The sequence below is a fragment of the Pleurodeles waltl genome, chromosome 7, assembly GCF_031143425.1.
Source record: "Pleurodeles waltl isolate 20211129_DDA chromosome 7, aPleWal1.hap1.20221129, whole genome shotgun sequence".
NCBI lineage: Eukaryota > Metazoa > Chordata > Amphibia > Caudata > Salamandridae > Pleurodeles > Pleurodeles waltl.
In genome coordinates this window covers 265,382,483-265,409,720 of record NC_090446.1, presented here as the reverse complement: position 1 = coordinate 265,409,720, position 27,238 = coordinate 265,382,483, and the positions used below count along the sequence as shown (strand labels likewise).

The following is a 27,238-nucleotide window of genomic DNA, read 5'->3' as shown; positions in this document are numbered from 1 at the left end:
ATAATCAATAAAAGATGAGGAGACATAACATAAAATGGAGCGTGGAAAGAGCTGTTGTCGAAATGCACCAGAAGATGGATATGTCCCATAGATTGTTGTTCCATTATACAACAGATACTCAAATATTTAACTGTGAATGATTTTCAGGAAACATCAGACAACACAATAAAAATACAACAAAGTCTAACCAGCACAAATACTTCTCCCAGGGAGGAGAGTAGCAAAATGAATAGGGACATGATATTACAACATGGGAGAGTGCAAAGGTGAGGAGGACTGCTTTGGGAAGGACTGATGTCATCATCAATGTCTCCACATAGCTGCAACAGAAGCATCACATGGGCACACCAATAAATGCTGACCAATTACAACTAGCTACTATTGAGTCACCTGAGTATGTATCAGGCAGACTAATGATCACGGCCACTCCCACAGTCTCTGTATGGAAGGGTGAAGCAGACAAGTCATGATGACTTGGTATCTCAGCATATGGATGCCAAACTGCTCAACGTTCTGGAGGCCAACATGAAACAATGTGGACAGGCCTTTGGAAGGAGACGCTCACTATTATGTTGCAACCAGAAAAAGGGTGCCTGTCTCTGTTCATGACTACAGAATGATTGGACTGGGTGGATGAACACCTCCTTCTAGCACCCACAATTCCAAAGAGTATTTTCAGGTTGAAAAGCACATTGTATATATAAGGACACATAGCAGGAAAAGCTGGCGGAGAGACAAAGGGAAAGGCAAGAGAACACCACTTTACACCCAGAGGTGACTGTGATAGTGATGGAGGAAAGAGTTTGATACAAGGTACCAATGTTTTCAGAGGGGTATGGGATACTCAGGAACTCTAAACTGAGAATGAAAACCAACTACCACTACCAAATAGATTCACCGAGAATTATTTTGAGCCAATGCAAAAGTTTGTCTTTCTTGTATTTTTAGAAAGACAAGAAACCAATCATGTGATAACTCAAAAGAGGCACCTTTTGGGTCAGGGCAAAAACATGTACGACAATGCTGTCCATTAAGCATCCGAAACAGTGTCTTATTGGGGCCCATCATTTCGCCATACCTAATGAGTGCATTGAATATTGACAATTTCTGTTTCTTTGTAGTGCATCTCTGTAAGTCAACGCTGTGTTTTTTACCATAGTCACTATGATAAGAAGCAGACAGAAGAGAAAAGTTAGGAAGCGCAGAAAAATGTACTGTTGGGGTAAATATTTATGCATATTCACAATTTGAAAGAGGAGCCCATGTGGCTGGAATTAGAAAAGGGACTCCAGCGTTTGTAAAGGCAATACGTGAAGGTGCTCCACTAACAAGCCAGATAGCTCCTCTTCCATGTTTACTGATGTTACTGTATGTTTAATACTTGGTATTAACTGCTGGAAGGGGAAGTCCATAGGATGTATCTCTGCCCTGCAGAAGCCGAAAACATATTCTTGGTTTTCCAGATACTGCAAAGGTCACCAAGTCAGTTGTAAGCCTTGTCCCTTCAAAACCCAGTCAGTTTGGAAATACACTCACCCTCTACAACCAACAACAGCATAAGCTGGTACACATAATCCTAGCTGAACGAGCAGCAAAGTGTCTTGGACACGGAAGAACAAACCACAATAAACTTCTGCAACTTTTTTTCCAATTTGTTGTATAATTGCAGATATGCTCACAATTATGGTTAGGACACAATATACACTCCCTGTTACAACAAACTAACAAGAATTACTACCTCGCATATCTTCAACCCCAAGGTTTTCTCAAAAGAGATGTGCAAAAACAAAACCCTTCCTTACTACAGCAATCTGTGAATTTCCATCTAAAGCAAAACCTCTCTACAGACCTCAACAAAGTGAAATATTCCATCCTTAATGCCTACTAGCTTTAACATATCTCTTGATCATTGGCTTGTACCTACAACCAACTCAGTCTTGAAATGCAAGACCTCTTTTTAATGGCAGCACACAACCTGGTCTTATGTTAGCACCTGTACACCCTTTATTAGCCCTGTGTGGAGTGCTGAAGTGCTTATCCACATGGAGTACAAGCTACACAGGGTAAGACGTGTGATTGGAAGGGTGATTTTGTTCGGGGCCATGGGGGAAGCGTTCTCATGTTATGCGGTATGTCCACTTCGTTGTTGTTATTGCATTTTGGGATGCAGCACCTGGAGGTGGGATGGTGCGATGAAAGACAGATGCGCAAATTTTAATGTTAATAAGGACTTCAACATATATGGTTGTCACAGCAACAACTGTCAAACGCATTAGTAACACAGGACTGTTTTCACTTGTCATAAGTAGCTATTGTTATAGAAAAGTTTGGAGACACTATAGGAAAATGCCCCTTTTTGTTGAGTCACACTGCAGCTTTAAAACTGCAAGTTGGAGCGTCAGCCATCCTTGAATATATATATATATATATACCCATCTGGCATGGTGCATGTTAATTAAAAGTAGAGCATGTAGAAGTTTAATGTTGAACATGTCCTCACAGTGACGAGCTCCCATAATATATAGTGACTGTAGCGGGGTTGGCTGTTCCATAGTAAAGCATTAGAATACAATATTAAATGTAATGTTATTTCCAGCTAGGAAATAGCTACAGATTCCATTCTTGGACTTTCTGTAATATTTATTACAAGACCAATTCACTAGTGAGGTCTGATTTGTAATAATTATTTTTGAAAACTTACTATCAGAAAGTTGCCTTTGCCCTGCCTAAAGACTCTGGAGGAACATTTTCACAAGCTCTTTCATCTGAATATACCACTAATGAGGTCTGAAAACTGCTTCAAGAGAAGAACAAAGGCCTTGGTGTGCTGAGGTGTTCTGTTCCTCTGGCAGGATGACCACCTGGGCTGTGGTTAGGAACTTGATGAGTTTCAAATAAGCCTACGCTACCACAGGTAAGTGGTATCTGGGAAGTGCTGGCCAGGCCCTTCTTTGTTGCCCCAGTCAAGCAGGCACCAGTATTAAAGTGGTAGAGGAGCTGCCCCCAAACCTGGTTTGATGTGACCACAGAGGAGTGGTTGCACATTATCCTGGTCACACATCTGGGATGCGCACACAGGCTCCGTACAAGAGAGAAAGGTTTCACCCTCTTGGAGTTGAGGAGAGAAGGTCACTATGGGGTTGTTTGCAGTAGGGCACACAGGGACTGCTGCGAATGTAGGTAGGGTTACCCCTGGATCATCTTCCCAATTGGTTAGGGAGGGGCCTGGAGTTACCTCAACCCACGGGCTAGTGCCAGGCATAAACATGACACCACTGCATACCCCCTACAGAACACTACTGGGCCTGTGGAGGACAGAAGGACTGCAGACTGTTGAGATCTGTGAGAAGATCTGAAAGACTGTGCCTGCTCTCACCTGTACCTAGGACAAAGACGTGAACTCTAAGGGGCAGATGGCTGACCTATTGTTTAGCTACAGGGACACAAGTTGCAAGAAGTCCCTTTTCCTGAACAGCCAAGATGACCAGATTCAACTGGACCTTACTATTGGCTTCTGCTGGAGCATGTCTCGACTCCCAAGTGCTGTTCCGGAGGTCCTGGGACCTTTGGCTGTATCAAAATATATTTCTCTTACCATTATGAAAAACTTTGGAGTTAAAAGCTTTTTTGGCTCTAAACATTTCTGAAGGACCTGGCCAAGTCAATCCGAGAAATGTGTGTTGCTTCTGGGCCAAACATTCAGGTTGCGCCTGCTCAGAGCTTTTCCACAGCAGCAAATCTGTTTCATTGGGACGTTGCAGAGAATGTACCCTATCTCATGGAGCTCATTTCGGCTATAGCTTGCAGCCCAGCCAGACAGGAGGAATCCAAGCTCAAAAAAATAGTATTAAGTCCGAACATAGAAACCTTCACAGAAATTAGGTGCCAAAAGTATCCAATCATTGAGGGACTTTCCTTGAGCGCAAATTTTGAATTTGGAGCTTTCATGTCCAAACTCAAGAGCTTCACCAGCACCTTGTCCAATGACTAACTTGCCTTGTGGAGCCCTTCTCAGCCACACCCTGCTGCTATGCCCGGCTAAGGATTTTTGGTTTACATTTCAGAGACTAAGGGCCTGATTAAGACTTGGGGGATGGGATAATCAGTCACAAACATGACAGATATCCCACCCGCTGTATTACAAGTTCCATTATATCCTATGGAGTTTGTAGAACGGCAGGAGGGATATTCGTCACGTTTGAGATGGATTATCCCATCCGCCAAGCTTGTAATCAGGACCTAAGTCAGAAGGTAAAACCTATGACCAATTAGAACCTGGTTTGCGTAGCCAACCTGTGCTCCACCCCAAGTGGCCTTAATTCACACCTAGGTCCAGGTGAAGCACAACCAGATGACTGTGGTTGGTGCTTAATACTTTTTGGTGCTATTTAAAAAAAAAATAAACTTTGAAATTCACATCGCTGTTTGGCTTTATTGCTTTTTTGATCTTGTGGTACCATTTTGTTAATTAAATTAATCCCTACTTTTATAAATTGAAGTGGGATTTTTATTGTGTTGTGTTTCCAACATTTTAACTGTTTTGCAAATTCTAAATGTTTTACACATTTTCTTAAATAATGCTTCACTGCACTGTGCCATATCAACAAGGGGTTGAGCTCAGGTTTAAATACTAAATCCTTTACTGGACAAGAATAGTGACATTACTATTTGTGGTGGATTACCAACCCCCAAACTAAAAATCCACTTTCTCACAACCCGGATCAATATAAACTCCTATCTAAGAAAATATTGATTGGATTAATCACAGCTGTCAAGTGGAAATAGTTTTAAGTGACAGAAAAGCAAAATCTAGTTGCAAAATCTCGTGACATCTAGCAATTTGCTTGCAATGCACGAACCTCCGAATCAACCCGACTCATGTGAGCCTGTAATACGAACGAAGGAGTTGTGTAAACAGCGCTTTACAATGGCGGTCAGTTATATTTGAGGTCACTGGCGTGGAATGCCTCACCCCTTCCAGAACACAATACCAAATGAGCTTGAACGTCCACGGTCGTATGCTAAATAAACAGAACAGCAAAAGATGACCTTTAAGTCACACATGCCTGCAAAAATATCCCCAGAGGAATCTTTGTTATGGGAACCCATACATGACCTTTTGAGCCTGAAACTGCAACACCTATACATTTCCGTGGCCTTGTTTTTTGGTGGTTTGTTAAACAGAATTTTTCCATGTGGTGCTGACAAAACCCACAGCAGAGTCACCTTAACAAAGATAAAAACTCGTCTATAATTAAAAGAAACATAAACTCTTCGATTTCGCAGAATAATTCTATTAGGTTAAAAATGTGGCTCACATTCTTCGCAACATTTTTCTTGCACGCCTATAATTTTGCTTTAGATATGAACACATAACTACGAGAAAGTAATAACTTCTCACGAATTAAACAAAATGCAGTAAAAGGTTAAAATTGTTCAACAGGGTTTTACCAGAGTTCAGTTTACCCACTCGAAGCAACTCTGTTTCAGATTTCCAAAAGGTGACAACGAATAAGTAAACTTATAGTTTCACAGGACTGGACGACAAAGCGCAAAGTAATATTGCAGAATGTTGCCCTTTGACCTGGTGACTCATAGCATCCATCACTAGTGTCTACAAATTGTGTTCTCTGCATTCATGCAGCGCCAGGAATGTACGTCACCCCTGAGTCATTCAGAGGAGTGGCCGGATCTTCAGGAATTTAGGGAGCTGCAGACAGTCCGAAACACGCCTACAAGAATTACGAGGCAGTCTCAATAATCAGAGACGCTTTAGATAGCCACAAGGGCTGTCAATGTGAAACTACAGGTCTATGATTTACGGGAAAGAATAAGTTGTTTTACATGAAAGTTGAAAACGCGCATAAAAAATAAGAGACCACAGTGAAGGCCTAAGTTCAGGATACAACCTATGTCATCAGTTTAATTTGCTAAAAAAAAAAAAAAAAAAAAAAAAAAACCTCCACGATACCAAAATAAACTCAAATTTAAATACAAAAAGAAGGATGGAAGGTTTTTAACTCGTCACATTATAGATAATAACCAAATAATTGTACTTTTTTTGTTAGAAACAATGCCACTCCTACAGCAACGTTCGCTGTTTCTAGAACACATAACTAATTAAAAGCATTTTCTGTAGTCCTGCTGCATTTCTGATTTTCTGACAAAAAACTGTCTCACATTCCTCAAAGTAGTAATGCCTAAACAGGTGAGGGGTTGTTGTTCACCTATGGAAGAGGTTTGCAGACTTGTGACACTGCTTACAAGATGTCAGGTGTGGGACGCAATCACTGAACATAGCCTTGAAAGGCAATAGACATGGAAGGCACGGACTGTGAATCCGAGGGGCAGGAGGGCGCGTCAGCTCCACCAGGCTCTCTGGGCCGCATTGTTGCCAAAACAATGCCGTCCTCCACCATACTCCATCTCCACGTGAGCAGCCTTCCACGTGTGAGGCTGCTCCTGCGTGCTGCTTGTGGAGAACGTTCTGTGGACTAAAGTTCCACCCGTCTCGTGAGTTATGTAAGCATAGTTGGTATTGACCAGACAACAAAAAATTTAACACCAGAAACCACTGTGTCAGAATTATTGTTTACAAATGTGCTGCTACATTGGGTGTAGGCTTTCTACAACTCCCAAGGGTCATTATTTTCGTAAACAATAATTAACTCACAATATGTTTGTAAGACAAGATTTAGTTCATGACACTGTTGCAATACCTCGCCATCACGAAAGCAATTTTCGATATGGTGCCATTTGTTAAAAGGCGTAACCTCCAGGGTATCAAGTCCAGGTTGTAGAGTCTCCTCTATCCCTGAAACTGTCACAAGGTTGTAGTGGAGATTCAAAAAGGAAGCTTCATGATATGGCAGGTGATGCATGCTGTAATAATGTGAATTTTCTTGGTTTGCCATAGGGAGCTAATTAGAGGCAAATAAATCCTTAAATTAAAGGATTGGCTATGCAGGTCAACCCCTTATCCCCACTCTTGGACAGAACAGATTTCCAGACAACAGCAGCAGAGAAGCTGAGAGAACTTCCGTACAGTGCCTCATCCTGCTCCTTTGCCCCTTCCCCAGGCCAATTAAAAGGCGTATCATGCCATGCAATTCAGAGGCAAACTCATCCAACAAGTAGCGGATAGGAGGCAAGTATACTAGTGTGCCACCGAGACAGTTGGTCGAACTCTTCTGACTTTTACCAGGACACAGTTGTGTCTGTAGGGGGGTACGACAAGGTGAATAAATGATTGCACGGACTAGGTAGTAAATATGTATCTTGCACATGTATCACACGAGTTCTTCAATGATCCTGCCTACACCACGGCTGACCTGACCATGGGACCTCTACGACGAAATTGAGCAATACACTATAAAAGGTTGCGCATAAGCACCATCTGTTTTATATGCTGCGGTCATGTTATACAACATTAAACTCTATTGGACTATTGGTGACCACTCTTCCATTTAAAGATAACCATAAAGTATTTTAAATACTGCCCAACATAGGACTGCAGCACTAAGTCCGTGATTTTGGACTTTCTCTGCCATCATCACCTACTGTACAAGGTATTTTTTTATGGCTAGCCATTGCTCTTTCTATTTCTGGAATTTGTATTTTTATTACAATGGCTTTTATTTTGCTTTAAATACAATGAAGGTGCTTTGACGCAGTCACTCAAATGCACCATCAAGTTCAGCAATGAAGAAAAATCAAATGCAAAACGTTCATCCCTAAAATGAAGTCCAGCGGCTTCCTGTCACTAGTACAAAAAAAAATCTTCCTTTTCTTTTTCAAAAGCGCAATCAAGATGGTGTTCAAGCTGTAAGATTCCGAATGATTGCCTGACATACATAAAAATATTATAGTCTATGTAATAAAAGAGGTGCATTACAAGGGGGGCGTTTAGTAAGAAGAACTGCACCGTAAACCACAATCTCGGCGTAAAGAACAAATGCATGTGCTTCACAAATAGTGCTGACCTACCTTCCACAACCTTTGCTTGATGCTTATCATCTGTAACATAACAGAAATCCTAAAAATAGGTCAACATTCATCTTTTTGTGGTACGAAAGATAAGCCAACACCTTATTAGCAACAGAGCCAGAAGATCTTAATCACAGAAAAATGTCACCTACGCAACATAACCACAAGAGCATGTAAAGAGGAGACTGGAGAACAGCCTCACAGTAACAGGTAGGTACGATGAAACAGAAGATGGAGCCTCATTACCAACTAGAAGCATTCAAGCTGAAGGTGTTTGGTGGTATTTTGCCATCGATGTTTAGATAGCAGCACAAACTAGGAAATGCCCAACCACTAGATGAAACTGTAGGACTACGACTAGATTAGCTGTCTTTGATGAGTCACAAAAGTTTCAGTCACAGAGGAAGTATGGGGTTTAATTTGCGGTGGTGTTGCAGGTGATGAGCACGTGCACTCATTCATTTTTGGGACAGGAATTTAATTTTCATCATTAAGGTTTGACTTAGAGTGACACAAAAGGCAAAAATTGAGAAAGAAGGAGCAAGAGAAAGAGAGGAAAACAGAGACAAATACAAATGGAAGGGACGAAAAGCCCATGAGAGAAACAGGGAGACCGGAAGCGCAGGGTGGACAAGCAGCATGTGGTAGAATCTATAGGAGACATCCTTGGTATTATACAACTCCAGCATTTAGTAACTCCAGCATTCGGCTTCTTAAAAAAGTAAAATGCACTTCATTCACACAAAAAAACAGAAGTATGATCTATGCGCTTGAGTGTGAGCTGCAAGTGTGCCTAATGTAAACTACGGCATATTTAGTTTCCCCCAGTGCCACAGCCAGTTGGATGACAGGGGGTAGACAATACAAATGCTGGTCTACACCCACAAATCTACCCAATTCTAACCTTATTTGATGTGTTCACTTGGTCATGTGTAGCAGTCAAGATATGAAGCAAAGCCTGTTTCCATAATGTTCTTTGTTCCTATGAACAAAGGGAGAGCATACTGCTGCCTGTATGTGAATTTAAAAAAAATAAAAATCAGGAATATTCTCACCGTAAATTACACAGCGAGAAAATACATGTTTTCAGAATATCTATGCACATTTAAGTCTTGATACTTCTGGCAGAAGTGTCAGCTGAGCTATGTTATTGCCAAATAATGTTCATCAATGTTTTGGAACCTTATCTGTGATGTTGACATCTTTGAGGAATAATGGGTTTTGTATTGGGCACAACCAACACCCCAAAAAGCTAGGGTTATTGCTATGATATGGCACTCTTTGCTATCGAGCAGGCAGCATGAATGACTGGGGACAGCCAAATGTGTGCAGGACATAATTATAGAGGGTGATTTTCAAGTAACTAATCAGTATGTGAAAGTGCTAGTGCCTTATCGTGTGGCTTTAACATGAGTGAATATAGATGAATGGTGGGATCAAAATAATTCCTCTTTTTTGTGGATAATAATGTCTGTTCAAAGCAGTATCCGTCACTAAGCTTACGCTAAAGTACTCTGTGTCACAATGCGTAAAATTAGAACCACTCCCACCGCAGAGGCAGGAAATACAAACCTTCGCTTAGCTTCCACCTCAAGGACCCACTGTTGTGTTATCAATGCACTGGTGCTCCAGCCCCCAATGAAATGACCATTACATCTACAATAAAAAAATATCTACAGCTACATATATTCCGAAGCTAGCCTGCAGTTCTAAGACCACAATAAACAATGACTGGTTTGTTGGCCTGTGTGCAGAAAAGAAGTCACAAGATGAAAAGTGGCCATTGAAGGCGGGTCTCTGTTTACTGCATTGTCTACACAGTGAGTACACTGTTGAATAATGGTAGATAACACAGCAGCTAATGCAGATTACCAGTTTCTTAATTTTTCAGGCGCTCCATATATGGGTTTGTGCATCCCCAAATAATTCTTACACCCACTGACATCTCTGTGTGGTCTTTCCGCATAGCTCAGTTTCATGGAAGAGTCCTGCATGACCAGTTTCTTTGGAGAACATTTGGATTATTAAAGAAATGGTCTGATGTGGTGATCAGATGCTCGCTCTGCAAAGGGCATCAAAATAGCAATAGACAAAGTGAATGTAATGTAGGATTCCAGCAAGGCAGCTAAGCTGGAAGAATGCCTAAGAAATTAGACCAGTGGTCCCAACCAATGTTTAGTTATAATTTGCCTTTTTTTCTGAGATCAAAACCCATTTCAACAAATTTCCACTGTGCTCCGCAACTTAAAAAACAAACACATTTTTACCAGCCAATGTAACAGTACCACGATCAAGTGATTTTCTCTACTATATATTTTGTTTAAAAAAAAACTAGACAGAAGTGCCTCTAAAAGAGCCAGGCGGTGGTCCTTTCACCCCCCCTGGCTGCTCACTTGCAGGAAATGAATTCCCTTTCAGAGATACATGCCCCTCTGCGTGCCTGTCACAGCCATGCCAAGCAGGCACAAGTGATTCTGAATCCAGATAAGGCAAAACTTGTGAGCTGGCCGAAACTTTAGGATCAAAGTTGATAATAAAAGTAGAGTGGTGGTTAAGCATTACTGCGACTGAGGAAAGAATGTTAAGACACCTTTAAAAATGTGATTGATACAAAAGGTGTGAAGAGCTTCCAAAAGAGGTAGATGAAGGATGAATTAAAAGAATGTCTGATGATTTACAGATAGACAGCGTTTAGAAGTACATTGGTGTGCATTTTGTGAAACACAAAAAGTTGATGACATTTTGTAGAAAGTAAATATATTTATAACTGTAATATTGGGAAAAACAATAAAAAAAAACATGTTGTAAGTGATAAATAAATTGTTCCTCCTCTTTCCATAAACGACAACATTTGTTGTTCCTTGGTAATGTAGGTGGTTAGGATTGTGCAAATAATGTAAATGCAGAAATTAAGAAGAAGGACGTTTTCGTGAACCCCACGTGTAGCTCATGAGAGGCATCTACAGGAATTTAAAAGAAAAATAGTGGAGGAAAGTGAGGACAGCAAAGAGGCTAAATTAACACCTAGCCACCTCAAGCCGAGGACGTGAGCAAGGCTCCATGTGGGTGTGCTGAGACTCCCCAAGTGAGTAAGGTTAGCAAATACTTTTATCATCACTAAACAGAAAAAGCATACATTAAAATTTGTCTCCTCAACAATTGTAAAAACAACAGGGTAGAAATTTCCTACAGCCCCCATCTTTCAAAGAAGTTTGAAAACTAATGTTTTCAGGAATATATTTGAAGCATAGGAACACCTGCAGTATAGGGTCTACCCCACAAGAGCCACTCTTCTATGATCACCATGACAACGACTTGGCCGCGCTTCTTTCCAGCTGGCCACATGGTCTCGTCCAACATCACTATGATCATCTGGACCTAAAAATGAGTAAAGCTTAGCAATGGGCATTCAAAGCTACCAGACTCAGTACTTCTGAACTGTGTGTATTGGCTGCCAGGCGACAATTGTAATACATACAAATAAATAAAATAAATAAAAGCACCGAGTTCTCAGTAATTACTTTTGAATCATTCAATAATTTCAGCTAATTCACTTTAATCAACAATGGATGCACATATGAAATATTTTCGATCGCTATTACAATAAGATCTTGAGAAAAATTAATATATTTGTCTGAAATGTAGCTTCACCTCATTTGACCAGATTCAAAGCAGCAGGTGTACCTAAAGAGATAACCATATTTTGCGCTTCTGATTACTTGCCTCTGTTCACTATCTATGTAAGAGAGCTTTTTGTTGTCCTCTTTATGTTTGGCGAAAAACAGGCTTACTCTAAAAGGCATGCCCTGAAATGAAACGAAATCAATTATATTTTCTTCACCAGTGTGTCAAAGCCTGGAAACATGAAAGTGCCTGGAGTAGAATGACTAACTTCAAAACTGAACATTTTAATAATGCAAACTCATTCGTAGTTAGCTCATCCCTATATCACCAAGCAGGTGCCCCTATATGAGTAGAGAGTGATCTACAGGTATGTGTAACTCAGGTGATGAAGTGGCACTTTAAAGTGTGTAGTTTTATATCTTACATTAAGAAGTCTTCTCAAGACTGAGGGACCAGTTCACAAAAAAGTACAAAAAGTACATACAGAGATCTTCCACATATTTTTCCTATTTTCAGAAATCCACTTAAGTACAACTGGAAAACTGCACCAAGCAGATGCTTAGAGGCATTCTTCTGGGAAGGTCCCGTGACACTCCTTTTGTGCTCTTCGCTGGAGTAACAATCCTAACATTTCCCGTGCAGAAAGGAAAAAAGGGGGTATGTGAATGCAGAAAAATGTTCATGTTTGCCGGTGTTCACACACTTCCAAGGCTAACCATGCCTTGGAGCCCCCAACCCCACCCACCACCTTGAGTATGATTTACGGGTCCATACTCCACACATGTAGCCAGGTTTATATCTGAAAGGAATTCCTTTGTGAAATCCTGGCAGCCGTCAAAGAGGTAAAACGATTAAAACCAAATTTACAAATATGAATAGGACCATCAGGGCCTTCGGTCTCAGGTGATTCGTAATTTATTTATACTGCCCATGCACTAGTTGAAAACAATTACTTTTTTCAGAACCCATGGCACAAACATACAGGTGCCTTTAGAACAACTCAAAACTATAAGTTTTGCAGATATCACTGACTGAAAAAGGATGCGATCTATTAGGAAAAGGAAAAAGAACAGATGATGGATGGAATGCTGAACAATGTTAACATTCACCCCAAGTCACAAAGGTATGGGTATAGTCCATCATTTATTTGCCCACCATGCCATCCCTGTCTGGATCCAGTCATATGTAAATCAGACTTGACCCTGCTCCCCATGAGAAGAGTCCAGCCCAAACTTCCAGGCCAGGTCTTCCCTGGAATTGGTTTTGGGGTGTCACCCCTCATCAGCCAGGCTAACTTGAATTCAGTGGTGCAGTGAGCACGGAACCCACATCTGGGCATACCCTTCCCACCTAAGGTGACAAAAGCAAAAAGAACGGATGATGGACAGTATCCTGGACAATGCAAGCATTCACCCCAATTCACAAAGATCTGGGTTTAATCAATCGCCTTTTTGTCCACCACACTACCCCAGTTTGGACCCAGCTATATGCAATTCAGTCTTGACCCTGCTTCCCACGGGAACAGTCCAGCCCAAACCGACAGGTAAGGTCCTCACTGGATCGGAAACAAGCTTCCTGGGACTGGTTTCGGGGTATCACCCCTCATCTGTAGGCTAGCTTGAATCCAGTGGCACAGTGAGTACAGGGCCCACGTGTGGGCATACCCTTCCCACTTAGGAAAACAGAAGCAAAAAGAACAGATGACTGACAGATTGCTGAACAATGCAAACATTCACCCACAGTCACAACAATCTTGGTTTAATCCATCGTTTTTTCGTCCACTACACTCCATCGATCATTTTATTTTTGTGATGTAAGTAGGAAAAGGCTCTCCTTCCTAGCAGTAATTACTTCTACTATTTTATGAATAAGATGGGATTTGCTCCATTTCATACCGAATAAGAATTTGGATTTCACTTGGTAGGGCACAGTAATCAAAGTCATGCTTGCCTAGGACTGGACGCCACATTTGGGGAATTAATGGGGGGTAGCCCACAGTTTAATGCAATTATCATGCCAAGCACAGGAATAAATCTTGATTTTAAGTGGTTGTGGCGCAACGCCATGTACCGAATTTTATGCATTAGGCTAATATTTTAAAGGAAAATCCCTTGATTACTAGCCAAAATACTTCTTTCTTGCCCGGAAATCAGAGCTGCATTGTTGAAGCCCCAGGATTATTGCATTGGTCTGAGCACTGGAATGCACAAGGTTTACAAGTGATCTTAGACCTACCAACTGTTGCATGGCCCCAATCTAAGGATCTTTCACAATGGAAACCCTTTTTAGGTGTTAGAGGCAAAACTATGTCAATCTGTAAAGGGGTGAGGGCGCATTATGGGAGTTCAGCATTTCTGTCGGTGTGGAGTTTAGTTGGATTTATGCGTCTTTCATCCACATTTAGGTAATTTCAAGATAGTCCACCCATGGATCAAATTGCCAAAGGAATCCTTTCAGTTTGACGTAAAGCTGTATATCAGCATATTATCTGCACATAGCCCAAAAAGTGGAGTGCGCTGTGGAACACCGTAACTTACTTTTAATGGGCGCAGTTACAGGCATCCAGACACCACTCCCTGGTGTCTCTTACTTATGGACTATCTGGATCAGCTGGGACCACAAGATTAAGCATAAAGATGTGGAGTAAAAGGCACCAGCCTTGTTCCTTTACTACAGTTTCATTTGTTTCATTAGTAATTTTGTTGCATCACCAAGACAATCAGTTAACTTTTCGCTCAGTGTGAGCTTCATCATTGCACTAGTTACAAGTATGAAGTACTGCTCACTAAATATGTTGCAAAATAAAATCATATAAGTAGCTTCTCTCTTCATGAGAACAGAATTACTCATGAATGTTGTGTTGTTCTTTTTCATTTTTTCTGCCATGAGGCTGTAAACTATTATATCATAATATGATGCATGTAACTGTTTAAAAATGCTAAATTCAGCTTTTTGTTGTTCGTTGAGGTTATTATACCCACACCTTAGCAGCACACCCATAATTCACTGAGCAATGTTAACAGTTTAGTTAAGAAAATTAACTCCATATAGTAATTGGGCGATGACCCTGATCAGAACAATGCAATTCCTCGTGTAATATTTCGAGGTCGCCACTTGCACACATATGTTTCATCCTGGACAATACATATTTAACACATATAGCAAAATGTAATATTTGTGTGGCCGCTTATATAACAGTTGCCGTGTATGCTTTGCTAAAAGGTGTTATAAACAGGCTAAACAAAAGTGCCATTAATACAAAAAAAATGCAGGGTAACAGGAGATGATTTCCTGTAACATACTTCTGTCTGGTGCCGATTACAGACTATCCTCTAACTTTTACTCTCTAATGAATGCATATTAATTGATGTGAAAGCATTTCAAACAAAACTTGTGTGCAAGGCAGTGCAGAAATAACACTGAACGAGTACACAATTAGTAATGGTATGAGTGAGATACGGCAATGTTAAGGGTCAGATACAATGAGAAGTACAAAACACAGACAAAAATACATATTTACCACACCTAAAGTCGCCTCCTTCCAAGCAACTATCATCATTTGGTCTGGAACTTGTTTCACTTCCACACAATGAGTTTTCTCTACATGGAGAAACTATTCTAAAATATGTGTATGCTGCTGTGGAAACAGTGATCCGCTTTGCTTTTGGTTATGATATTAAAGTCACTGTCTGACAAGTTGCTTGTTTGAGGCTGTGTGGTTCAGCAGACCCTCTCGATATGTACTTTAGGTGATGAGCGGTTGTTCAAAAGTTTATGTATTTATCTGATGGGTGTGACTGCTTCAAGGGAGTCAACCAGGAACAACCTGTCAGCAGCACGTCCTGCCTGCTGCGGCCAGACTGCGGCCTGCAAACAAACACGCCTTCACACCCACTAGATAACATTCGTTCACACTACATAGGTCACAGTCTTCAGAACACACATCAGCTCCAAAATAAACTTACAAAGCTCTCTTTTCACAGAGAAATAAAAACCGTGCTAGATATAAGTCATGCCAGTCTGTATTTGTGAGCTGACCAGATAACTCAAAGTCTTGTTCTAGTTATAGGCTTTCCTTTCACAACGACGGCATCCTGGGAGTTGTAGTCTTAGTTCATGTAAGCTAAATCAATGGAACTAAAACTCCTGGGAAACTACTGAAGAAAGAACGCCTAGTACTTCGACAGGGTGCCGCTGGTGATATGGCGCCCTTCAATAACCTGAATTACTAGGATGCCAGAATGGGAACCTTTATACGTTGGAAGAGAGGGCGTATGGGTCCACGCTGAGGTGATTTTGTCATGATTCCAGTATCGGAAAGGATAGAATGCATATGTGTCAGGAATAAACCCAGGAGGGCGGGATGAATGCCAAATATTTATAATAATATCAACAAAGAATAATCATAAACAATTACTACATATAGAATGAATGATGTCCTCTTCGTTCTTTTACCAGCAGAGTTGGACAATTTAGATCTGATTCACAAAGGCGTGTAGAAGTATGTAAAAAGGGCACGCCTGTAGTACTTCTTCCCATACCCATAAATACTTTGTGAATCGGCCCTTTGTCTGTTTTCATCCTATTCCAATTCTGCCATCTCCTTTACTATCGCCTTCTACGGGGCAGGTCCAGCTGGGCAGGTAATAAAAGACCATTCAAGGATGTCATGGTGGAGTGATGCCACAAGAGAGGGTGACTATAACGTGAGGGGTGGGGTCACGGATAAAGGGGCAGTACTCAGATCCAAATTCTATTTTTAAATTTCTAGTCAGTCGGGATCAAGAGCTCTCGAGTTTGCCGGGTCCATGCGTGAGTAGCTCATCCGGCCCAAGGGTGTTCGCTCCATTTCATGACTTCTAGTCCTACTTGTCACTACAAATTCAAAAACGCAAAAGAAATCTAGACTGGATCAGCTTATCATGCACGAACATAGGCAACACGAGGGCCTTCGGATTCTTCAGAGAGGACCTTTTGGGTAATTTGATGCCGAGCAATGGCTATAGGCGTGTGCGGAAGACGGACACTGCCAGTGACACCTTGCAGAAAGGCTCACAAGTAGCATTTTACCCAGGAAGCAAGTCCTGGGTGAAGGGATTCACGGGAGGAGGGACGTGCGATCGTGTATTCAAAACTAAACCCAGTAACTCATTCACAGGGCAGGCCCAGGTACTTTTTAATCTAGCATTATAGCAAGAGAGACTTGCCCTGGACACCCCGATCTGGCTTCCTTGGGTGTCCATCCGCCCCCCGAATCTGGCTAAGGAAGGGATGGAGATCCTCCGCCCCACCCCACCGTAGAGAGCCAGGCCTCTCCCTCCAAATGAACACCTGCCCCCCGCCCTTACCCCGTCCTGTGCTTGTTGTCCATCCTCTGCTTCTGTCTGACGGGCTGCAGGGGAATGTTATCCGTCATGGTGTTGGCTCGGGTGCGGACGGTGGCTGGCTGGCGGAGGGCGGTTCAGATCCCAGCCCCCTGTTCTCCCTCCGCCTCTCTTTCTCCCGTCTGACAACTAGCAGGCGCTGTTCTGAGTATGGATGCAGCACTCCAGAGGCTCTAGTGCTGGCCCCCTGCCAGCCAATGCTCGGTAGTTTTCAGCACCCTTCACAGGCAGCATAGCCACACTTTTAGATTGTTCTGGGGAAATGTTCACGTCCTAAAACAGCTCCGTGATACAATAACGTGCAGCTGCCCAATTCCCCCTCCCTATCCCTTCCTGTAGCATTGTCATGTTCTGGGAAAAGAAGGAGAACAGGATGCGAAAAACAGTCCAACCGATAAAAGAGGTGGATGGGAAAAACAATCAAATCTGCACATATTAACACACACACATCGAGCGCCTGCACATTTCAGGGCGAATGCACATGGGCGTAGGAAGTGTGGGGGACACGGGGGATGTATCCACCCCAGATTTTGGAAGGTGGGGGACACGGGGGACGAAGGTGGGGGGGACAAGGGGACAACAATTTGCCCCTCTCACTTCTATTATTCAGAGGGCCATTGTAATGTCAGAACTCGACTGTAATAACCTTATCATAGCCATTTTCTGATGTCTTTTCTTTATAATCAGTGAATGTCTTTTCTTTATACGCAGTGACTTGGTGCATCACAAACAGCCGATCCTAAAGAAATTAGTGACTGCAGTTTATACAGAGATTAAAGAATCCATGTTTATATAGCCTGTAACTCCAAGAGCGTCTTCTGTTGAAATGCTTCTAGTGATGAATGATGTAGAGCTGAGCTTACCAAGATCGCACACAGGAGTAGAAGTGTTGTTAGAACTATGGTTTCCGAGCACAGTTTACAGCTGTTGTACCTAAACGCTTTTGATATCTCCAGTGCGGTTCCAATTGGCATGAGGCGAGGGGCATGATGGGTGTGTGACGCAAAGGGTATGTTCTTCCTTTTTACCCTCCTACCTTTATTTGCTTGGTGCATGAAGATGCAAGGTTAATCAACATGTTATTTTCACATTTGAGCTAATTACTTTGTGAATGTAAATAACAATAAAAGATACTTTCAGAATGTGAAAATATGCCTCCTTTTCTCCCTATTTCACTTCCAATATATATGATTGTGTATGTTTATCGGAGCCTGCAGTTCGCAAGCAACAAGCAATTTGTATAGGGTTGATTGATAGTCCCCAAGGCTGTCCCTGTCCCCCCAGAACTTTATTGTCTACTATGCCCCTGCGAATGCACACATGGTTCACAATGTGCCTTTCAGTGAAAGTGATATTATCTTTAGTGTGATGAACATTATTAGAACAGGACTACCGTGGAAGTGCTTCAGCAATTGTAAGTTCGACGAAAATAAGGTACTTAGATGAATGTTGAAAAACAATGGATGCAGTTTTCTGTCGAGAACAGAAAAGACCTTAAAAGGTGCTTTTGAATATTTCGAGCAAAATCTTTTGCATTAACAGGTGTTAATCTGTTCCATGGAAGACCCAACTCCCGCCTTTAAATTTAACTTGGTTAATTTGTTTAGGGTCTAACTTCGGGCAGAAAAGCTTCACTGCAGCAATGTTTCCCACCTTCTCAAACAATGAACCTGCATAAACCTATTTTGGAAATCGTCTCATTTGAACACAGACTACCACCCTGCTTTTAATTTCGATGACCTATTCCTTGAGGTGAGATATTACAATACATAAGCAGTAACAACTAAGTTTGAGGTGTTGCTAAAAGTGTTTTAATTGTAGGTCTTCAAACATAGGTGTGTGTTACCACTGAGGCACCCTGTACCCTGGTGTTTCTTCAACTCTCCACCTCCCAGACAGCCCATGTCAATAACCTTCCAAGCATCATAGCTTACAAGTGCTGCCGGTGTGAATTGTGTGCCCAGCAGCACTGTTATGCCAAGCCATCACATTCTCTACAACACTGCTGCCATGGTCCTGAGTGTATGGTCATCCACGTGTGAACTCTTGTCACTCCTGTGAAATGTGTTGTGGACAATCAGCTTCAGAGTCCCTCCTGCTGTGACAGATATCTCTCATGAAGGAAGAAGAAAAGGAGAAGTCTCCACTTCAAAAGAAGCAGAACCCCAATATAAAACTTCAAAGACCCAGACCCTAAATCATGTTTGGTATCTGGAACAGGCCGATAGGAAGGGGTGGTTGACCCTCCCAAGATGTGTCCTCTGCCAAGCAGCCAAACAGGTTGTGTGATAAGGGTAAGCTCTGCAAGACTTATGCTTGTGACCAGGACTGGGAAACACGGCCCTGCTAGTACCCCCGCAGGTGAGTGGACATCACCCAGGGACCAAGACCACCTGCCCTGGAGCCTGAAGCACTTGCTTCTGTCTGCTTACCAAGATAAGTGTGCATCTTTGGAGGAGGAGTGTGTCGGAGGGAGTACGGTCCAGTATGGAGCCCTAGTGTGAGGACCTGCGTAGAGTGTAAAAAGTTCAGTTGTGATCAAAATGGCATACCCTTAATTGGCATATGTAACTTACCTAAAAGTCCATGGTATATTGTGCAAAGTGGACCCAAGCAGTGGTATAACAAAGACCCCTGCGGTCTCAGGGGTCCTGAGCTCCAGGGGAACCCCCTCAGCACAGTACACTGTGCACAGGCGGCAGGCCTCTGACTGGGTCCAGGTGGGAGGAGGCCCCTCCAGGTACTTTGCAGGGAGGCCCCCTCAAGTTTTGTTATGCCACTGTACCCAGGGCCCATAAGTTAAGTGTCACAAGTGGACTGGGTGTGTGCGGGGTACACCACAATTATAGATACCCCAAAATTCACCGCATTTACAATGCATACGTTTAGTGGATCAGAGAAAGTGTTAAACCTCAATTTCATGAGGTAATGTGTCCGTGCATTAAGGCACCGCCCAATGCATCAAAGTATTGGAATACAGACAATTAAGTAAATGGGCCCACTCAATAACTCAGTGCTGGATCAACAGAAAAGCTAAATATTTTCATGTCTGAGGGTGGACCGCCAGTTCAACCACCGGTCCAATCACAATGCACCTTGCCGCCAATGTGATTGTGGCGGCCAAACCACCACACCTGAGTTGGTGGAAATAGCGGGATAAAAGGCAGAAACTCACCTGCATAAGTACCCTGACATCATGTAACCAATAGAACACATCTTGCTGCTCGATGGCTGCAACAACCGACGATAGTTCCTCATCTCACCCATTTACATTTGCTTTCCAGTTCACAGATGCACGGACAGGTGCAATATAAGGTCCAGGGTCGCCCTGGGACAAAAATGATTTGAGTGCCCTGTCTGGATCAGCCAATAATGTTTGCACCTAAGTCACCTCTCTGATGCCCTCTTTGGCCAGCTCACTGACGCTGCACAGGGACACTCCTACAATATCAAAATGTGTACCTCAAAAAGCAACAAGAATAGTGATGTGTGCCCACAATACACTAACACAACAGCAGGTCCACCCTAACAGCACAACAAATAATCACTTTGACACCATCAAACTTCACACATGCTATGTTCAGTTGATATTTAACAAACCTACGTAGGGATACAGCATTAAAATCAAAAACACCTTCTATGCCATAGTACTGCAATTGATCCTCACACATCAGGCCCATCAAACAATTACATTTGGAAAATGCTATCCTAAACAATACACCTACAAACTAATTCAAGCCCACCATAGAAATCTCCACTGCATAACAGGCTCATTACAATCATGGGCTCCCCTGAAAGTCTAGGTTCTCGGGCCACAATCCACTTTGCCCAAGCTCCTAACCATCTCTGTGCGCAGGCCCCAGGCTCAAAGTATGACCTCGACACACAACAGCATCACCAAGTGCTATGTCTATGTGTGCAATGTGGAAGGGCAAGATACTTGAAAAAACACATTGGTAACTACATTCCTCACATACATCTAAAGTAGGTGTAAACTACCCCAAAACAATGGACACATGTCACAAAAAGAAGAAAAAAAAACATGAAAACCAACCACCCTACCGGTGTGGAGAAATAAATGACTACTTGCACAGTCAACACATATCCAACATACATTACAGGGAGAAATGCAAGCCAAATGAGAGTGACAATGTACAAGACTGGCTGAACACTTTACCATTTGAAATACCACACAAAACAATGTCATCCCCAATTTGTATACATCACACACATACATCCATGCAACAGTGCCCCTTAACCTATGTAAGTCCTGTACTGGTCACAAAAATCAAATATACAAACCTGGTTACATTGATCACCTTTAATGAGGAAATAACAAACCTGCAGTCCCACGTCCCAATGGTACAAAGCACCAAAATTAGGTGGGGCAAGTGCCTTCCACCATGATGAATGCCTGCCCAGAAAGTACACACTCTACGCATTCCATTACAATTTGTGCATGTACAGAACAAATTACACAATAAACATATGAGGAGCATAACATGTCACAATGTATATACCCAATGACATTGTGTCACATTAACAATATTCAAACATTTGGATGTTCCCAGAAGTATCTAGTGAGAAGTAAAACAAGGACTAAGGTGTTCAAGAAGAATCAAACTCTTTATATCTTTCAGAGAGCAAAGAGTGTCCAAACAAACATCAAAGGTCAGTGGCCAGTCCAATTTATTTTTGATGTGCACAGTGTTGTGCCACAAAACGTGCTTCTTCAGACACTACCAGGTAACCTCCTCACAAAAGTGCCTCCATTGGGCAGGAAAGGCACCTATGGGACATTATTTGGGTGGGGAGCATATGGGTTTAAGGTGTCACTTAGCATGGGAAGTGGTGGGTTTGGAAGAGGAAGGGGTGAGTCGATGCTTAGGAGTGGGGTCTAGGAAGTGGAAGGGATGGAAAGTCTCTTGGAAGAGAACCTGGAAGGGGTGGTTACGGGGATACTAGAGGTGGGTTGAGAGTAGGTGGGGTGGGCTTGGGTGTGGGTGGGGTAGGAACCCCTTTTGTAGTTGGAGTAGGAGTTTTGGGAGGGTTCAGGGCCAGGGTAAAGGATAGGTCCTCTACAGGAAACTTGGGAGTGGGTTTGGGAAGGGATGGGATTTTGGAGAGAGGGGGGTGACTGTGACTAATGTGTCTGGGAGTGTTGTTGGTGTAAGTGCAGGAGTGTCTGGTGAAAGTGCTGCAAGTATGGATTTGTCAACTAAAGGTGGGGTGTGTTGGGTGCTTGCTTGTTTGCATCTGTCTTTTTTGGGTGTACATGAGGTGAATGTGGTGTCAGTGGTGCTTGCTGATGTGGAAGTGTTGGGAGTGGGTCTGGTGGATGTTGCTTTTTTGGTCACTACGGGTGTGGTTCTGTTGGGTTTGAATGGATGTGACTGAGGGAGGTACATATTAGCGTGGTGCTGTCAGTACTGGATGTGGTGGTGGCTGTATGTTGTATGCATGTGTGCGTAGTGTCTGATGGGCTGTGTGTGGATTTGATGGGGAGTGCTGTGTGCAAGTGGATATTGTATTGTCTGTGGTGGGTGTGGATGTAATGTATGTGATGGAGCCTGTGGTGGTGGTGTGTGTAGTGTCAGTGTGTTTGGATGCATGCCTGTTTTTATCCAGTGATTCTGCCTATGTGTGGATGTGCTGCTTGGGTCTGTATGGATGTGTGAGTGAAAATATGTGTGTGTGCTTTGGACAGGCAGGGGAATAGGGTATCTGGTATGAGGAAGGGATGGGGGGAGGTACACTAGGTGGTAGGTGAGGGGAGGCCGGACAGAGGAAGGAGGCCAGGGCCTGAAGGATCTCTGTAGGCCAGACATAGCACTGTGAATACGTTTCAGGTAGGCCACCATCTGCTGGAGATGGCTGCCTTATTTCTGGATGACATTCGGAATGGCAGTATAACCCACAGAGACGGACCTCAGGAGGTCAATCGCTTCCTCATCCTGTGCAGCAGGGGTTGGGGGCAGGGGCTGAGGTGCTTGAAGCAAAGGAGAAGGGCCCTACCATAGGAGAGCAGGCCCGGCCAACTGAATGGGGAGCTACAGAGAGAGTGCTGATGGAAATGGTGGTGGCAGACAGGGATTAAGATGGTACAGATACTGTGGAGTCTACCACTACTCCGGAGCATCCACAGGAGGAAGACTATGATGATGACAAACTTGAGATGCCATCCTCCGTGGCACTCCCTGCACCCTCGCAGCTACTAAGTCCCTCACTGTCCTGAGACTCATAGCCGGATCTAATGTGGCCAGAAGCTTCCCAACAATGTTGTCACTGTCTCCTTCGCTTGCTCTGGATGTACCTGAAATGACACAGTAAGAAGGGTTGATTGCATCTGCATAAATACACCTGTCCATTGGATTCAAGCACAAAACAGTACAGGAGGGCACAGACTACTGCAACAGCTTCGCTCACTACATGTCACCCAACACTAGCAGGTGCACATGCATGCATGCTGGATTAGCTGAAAATAACTGGTCACAGTGATGTCACAACCCCCCCAAACCTAGACCAAATTTTGGCTTATGAATACTTACTCATCATCCATGTAGACAGATAGTAGCCCACCTTGTATACTCTAGGCCTTGTAGCATACACTGCTGAACCAATGGCACAAGATATTATGCCTAGCAACAGGACATCCCATCAGTGTCCACAAGCCCCAGGTTCCCCATAATTCTCATTTCCTGCAAAAACATCATGATGTGATGATGGGCAAGTCATTCAGCAACTTAGATGCAATAAGTGGTGTGGCAGGGATCATGTCACATGCAAATGAACAGTTCACACTGATTACATTTTTCTGGTGATACTTCTGACCTGTTTCGAGGTAGTACAATGAAAGCTGTACTGATGTAGCTGGACTACTTATGGACTACTTATCACAGGTAGCATAGAAAAGTGGGCAGAAGAGAGTCATGGCCTAGACACTGAGAGATAGCTACTACAAATGCACACATCACAATAGTCCATATGGCACCAGGAACATCACAATTTAGGCTGGGAACTGGTGACAACACAATTCGCAGCTTGCATTCCTAGAGGCCCATACACCTTTGATGTTTGTTTTATGTCAGCGAATGACAATGACATGAAGGAGTAGACACACTTCAGTTTTGATGGGATAGCACAACACTGCACCATTTGGTACATGAAACACCAGTGGCCCTGTGAAAATGAGTGCAGGAACACCCATACAAAGCTAACATTGTCACATATCACACTCTGATGCATGTCACCAGTCAATGAATGTACCTTCAAATAGTATTGCAGGTGAAGCAACTCCAGGAAAAGGTACACTGGGTAACATGTAGCCACTACTGCTGATGCCACCAGTGATGTATGCATACTCATGTCACTGGAAACTCTATACTTAGCAATGGGAAGTACAGGTCAGTTACTGCAGGTAAAGTGCACTGTATGCTGTGACACATGTAATTTAGCTCACAGAACATGAAACACAGTAGTGAGGAAGCATCCTTCCTGACACAATGAAGACAAGTGGGCTGCCTGGTACAACCTTCTCTTAGAACATCATACAACATGAGGTGATCATGGCCTTACTCAGCCATGTGCCTGCTCAAAACATACAATTGGAAGTGAACTGGACTCTGCTGGCCTCTTCGTCATAATAACATTAGGTAAAGAACTTCATTATATACTCACTACCAGCCCCACACAACCTAGAACTCTTCCTGTGCGTTGAATATGGCACACCCACAATGTTTTTGAGCAAATGGCTACCTGAAAAAGAAACCAGTTTGTAAGGTATCATGAACAACTCTGGCCATCACTCAACCCCTTGAAGCTGCTGTTGGGTCTTCAATTGCCAATGCAGCTCTGGATAGGCAACTGTCAGAATGTGGGCCATTAGAGGTGTCAGCTGCCGGTGTGCGCCTGTCCCGTTGGGAGGACTTCCCTAGCTTGATCTCTGTGATCTTCCAGGTCCAACACCTTAGGCCCTCCCTCCACTTCCTACAGTGGAAACTACACCAACGATAGACCATCCCCGCAGGGTTCGCACCTTCTGGGCAAAGACTTTCCACATTGTTTGCTTCTGATGGGCATTGACCTGTATGGACAGAAGAGATTTAAAAAACGTATGTCATTTGGCTATAGTTATTGGTTGTAACTCAATTTGTCTACAACTAGCACAAACCAAAATCAACAAAAACACATAACATGTTTGCTTTCCACAGGTTGAGCACTAGCAAGACATGTAGATACACTTGTGGTGTTATCTGCTACCCAACCTTTGTGGTACTGAAAATTCTGGACCCGTGTTATAAACATCGTCATATCACAACGATTTTGGTATCAGCAGACCGAGAATGATTAGAATAGTATGCACAAGCATTGTGTTCATATTCGGGTGACGAAATCACCCGAATATCAGAGTTTCCGTCCTGAACCCTCTGGTTCCATATAAACGACAGCCATTTAGTGATTGCCCTCACATAGGCCAATGACTAATGCCGAAAACGAGTCTGAAGGACACGTACATCTTTGCTGACTCCTCTGTGACCTGGGCAAGCTGACTCCACTGCCTGAAGCCAAACCTGTTCGGCCAGTTTCTTTCCCAGTGGCCGAATGAGATTAGTATCAAGGCACAACACATCATAAAACCTTTCATCACACACAAACCATGCCTAATCTTACACGCACCTGTCCCTGTTTCTTTCTTTATGACTTGCTTTACAAGGAGGAGGTGCCTGTTTATATTGGGGGTCCGTCGATATCTGATGAAAGTACTGAGCCTTGCCGGGTAATTGATTGAGGGCTGGACAAACTGAAATATGGGCTTGTCATCATAACCCTGTTATTTCTTTGTAGTGAAAATATGTGAATGGTCAACTGTAAAATAAGGGATGTTTGCCTAAAGCATAATATTTTGTATAAAAAGAGAAGGTTAGCTTTGCAAGGAGAGCAGTCTCCTGAGAATATACACCGTGTTGTACTTCTAGGATACCTGTTACTGGCTGCAGCCAATAAACAAGATCTTTGACTTCACCAAGAAGACTCTGTGTTTCTGTAGTCTGAAACAGGAAGGACTCGAAGTCTTAGGGTGTGTTCCCTGGCACCACTGGGTTCTGAAAAACCCAGTACTTCAGTTGGCGCCCAACGTGGGGCGATTTCAGCGGTACCGGTCCAAGCCAGAGGTTCGTGAGGAGCTTCGTGTGAAAATTCTGGAGGGAGGCCGCCACTTCATCGACCCCTGTATGTCGACGTGGTCCGAAAGTCTTTGCTGCGAGGTTCCCCGCTTCCCGACGGCTACGAAGGACTGCTGCCCTGACTATCGCCCTGTTTTGGACCCTTGATGATTTGGTAGAGCGAAACGATAAATGAGTCTTCTGGTGACGTCATCGATACCTCAGTTAAGTATAAGTGGAGCGTCTCCCAGTCCTTAGTTTGGTTCTTAGTTTGGTATCCCCTTGGGATCTTTGATTTGGAACTTGCAAGTACCAAAGCCGAGGGATTCGTGTATTCATGAGGCTATCGTATTCGATAATCCTTTGAAGTTTGAAGCTAGACTGGAGAGCGAAGATGCCTGGTCTTAGCAGACATGGAAATTTGTTTTGTCTTGGTTATAATAGGGATTCCCGATTGGAGGACTCGTGTCCGGTTCCCCCGATTGGAACTCCAACCTATGAACTATATGTGAAACATGGCATAGGCCCCCTTACATATAATGAAGTATGGATCCGATACACCAGGAAAGATGGTGTTTTAAAATGGCCCCAATATGGTAGTTTTGACACAGTGATTCTGGATAATCTGGAGGTTAAACTTTTTAAGAAGAAAGCCCGGCCGGCGATGTTTGACTCTTTCCGCCTATGGCGTAAGGAAGCCAAACAGAAGGAAATAAAATTAGCAAAGAGAAATAAGAGGGAAGAGGGTATCTCGATAATGTAAGCTGCCATGCAGTTTAAAGATGATGAAGAAGAACAGATGAATGAGCAGTTGCACAGGCAACGTAAAATGGTGACCGATAAATGTTATCCAGTTTTTCCGCTTCTTCAGCAAGATGCAGCAAAAGAACTTGAGAAAGATCCTTTAATGTCACACTTGTTGAGTTCGCCACCCCCTTATGCGCAGAATGCTACAGCACCCCCGCAACCTTTAGCTGTGCAACCTCCGGTTACTGTGCCTCAGGTTCTTCCACAGCCGCCAGCTCCTCTTCAGTTGGCTCCTACTACTATGGCGCAGCCCCTTCAAGGGCCGCCGACTTCGCT

The 27,238-nt window shown here is 43.2% G+C and overlaps 1 protein-coding gene across 2 annotated transcripts in view; it reads right to left on the bottom strand.

Annotated features, from left to right (window-relative positions):
• ATP9A (ATPase phospholipid transporting 9A (putative)) overlaps window positions 1-17,346 on the bottom strand; it is a 534,117-nt gene extending 516,771 nt beyond the window's left edge. The window contains exon 1 of one of the 2 annotated variants that reach the window (XM_069243632.1): window positions 16,959-17,346. In XM_069243632.1, the coding sequence (XP_069099733.1) occupies window positions 16,959-17,026 (68 nt within the window). In that variant the 5' untranslated portion in view covers window positions 17,027-17,346. Of the gene's footprint in view, window positions 1-16,030; window positions 16,206-16,958 lie in introns of those variants that run through there. The other variant, XM_069243631.1, reaches the window with a different exon arrangement.
• Window positions 17,347-27,238: the final 9,892 nt, after the last annotated feature.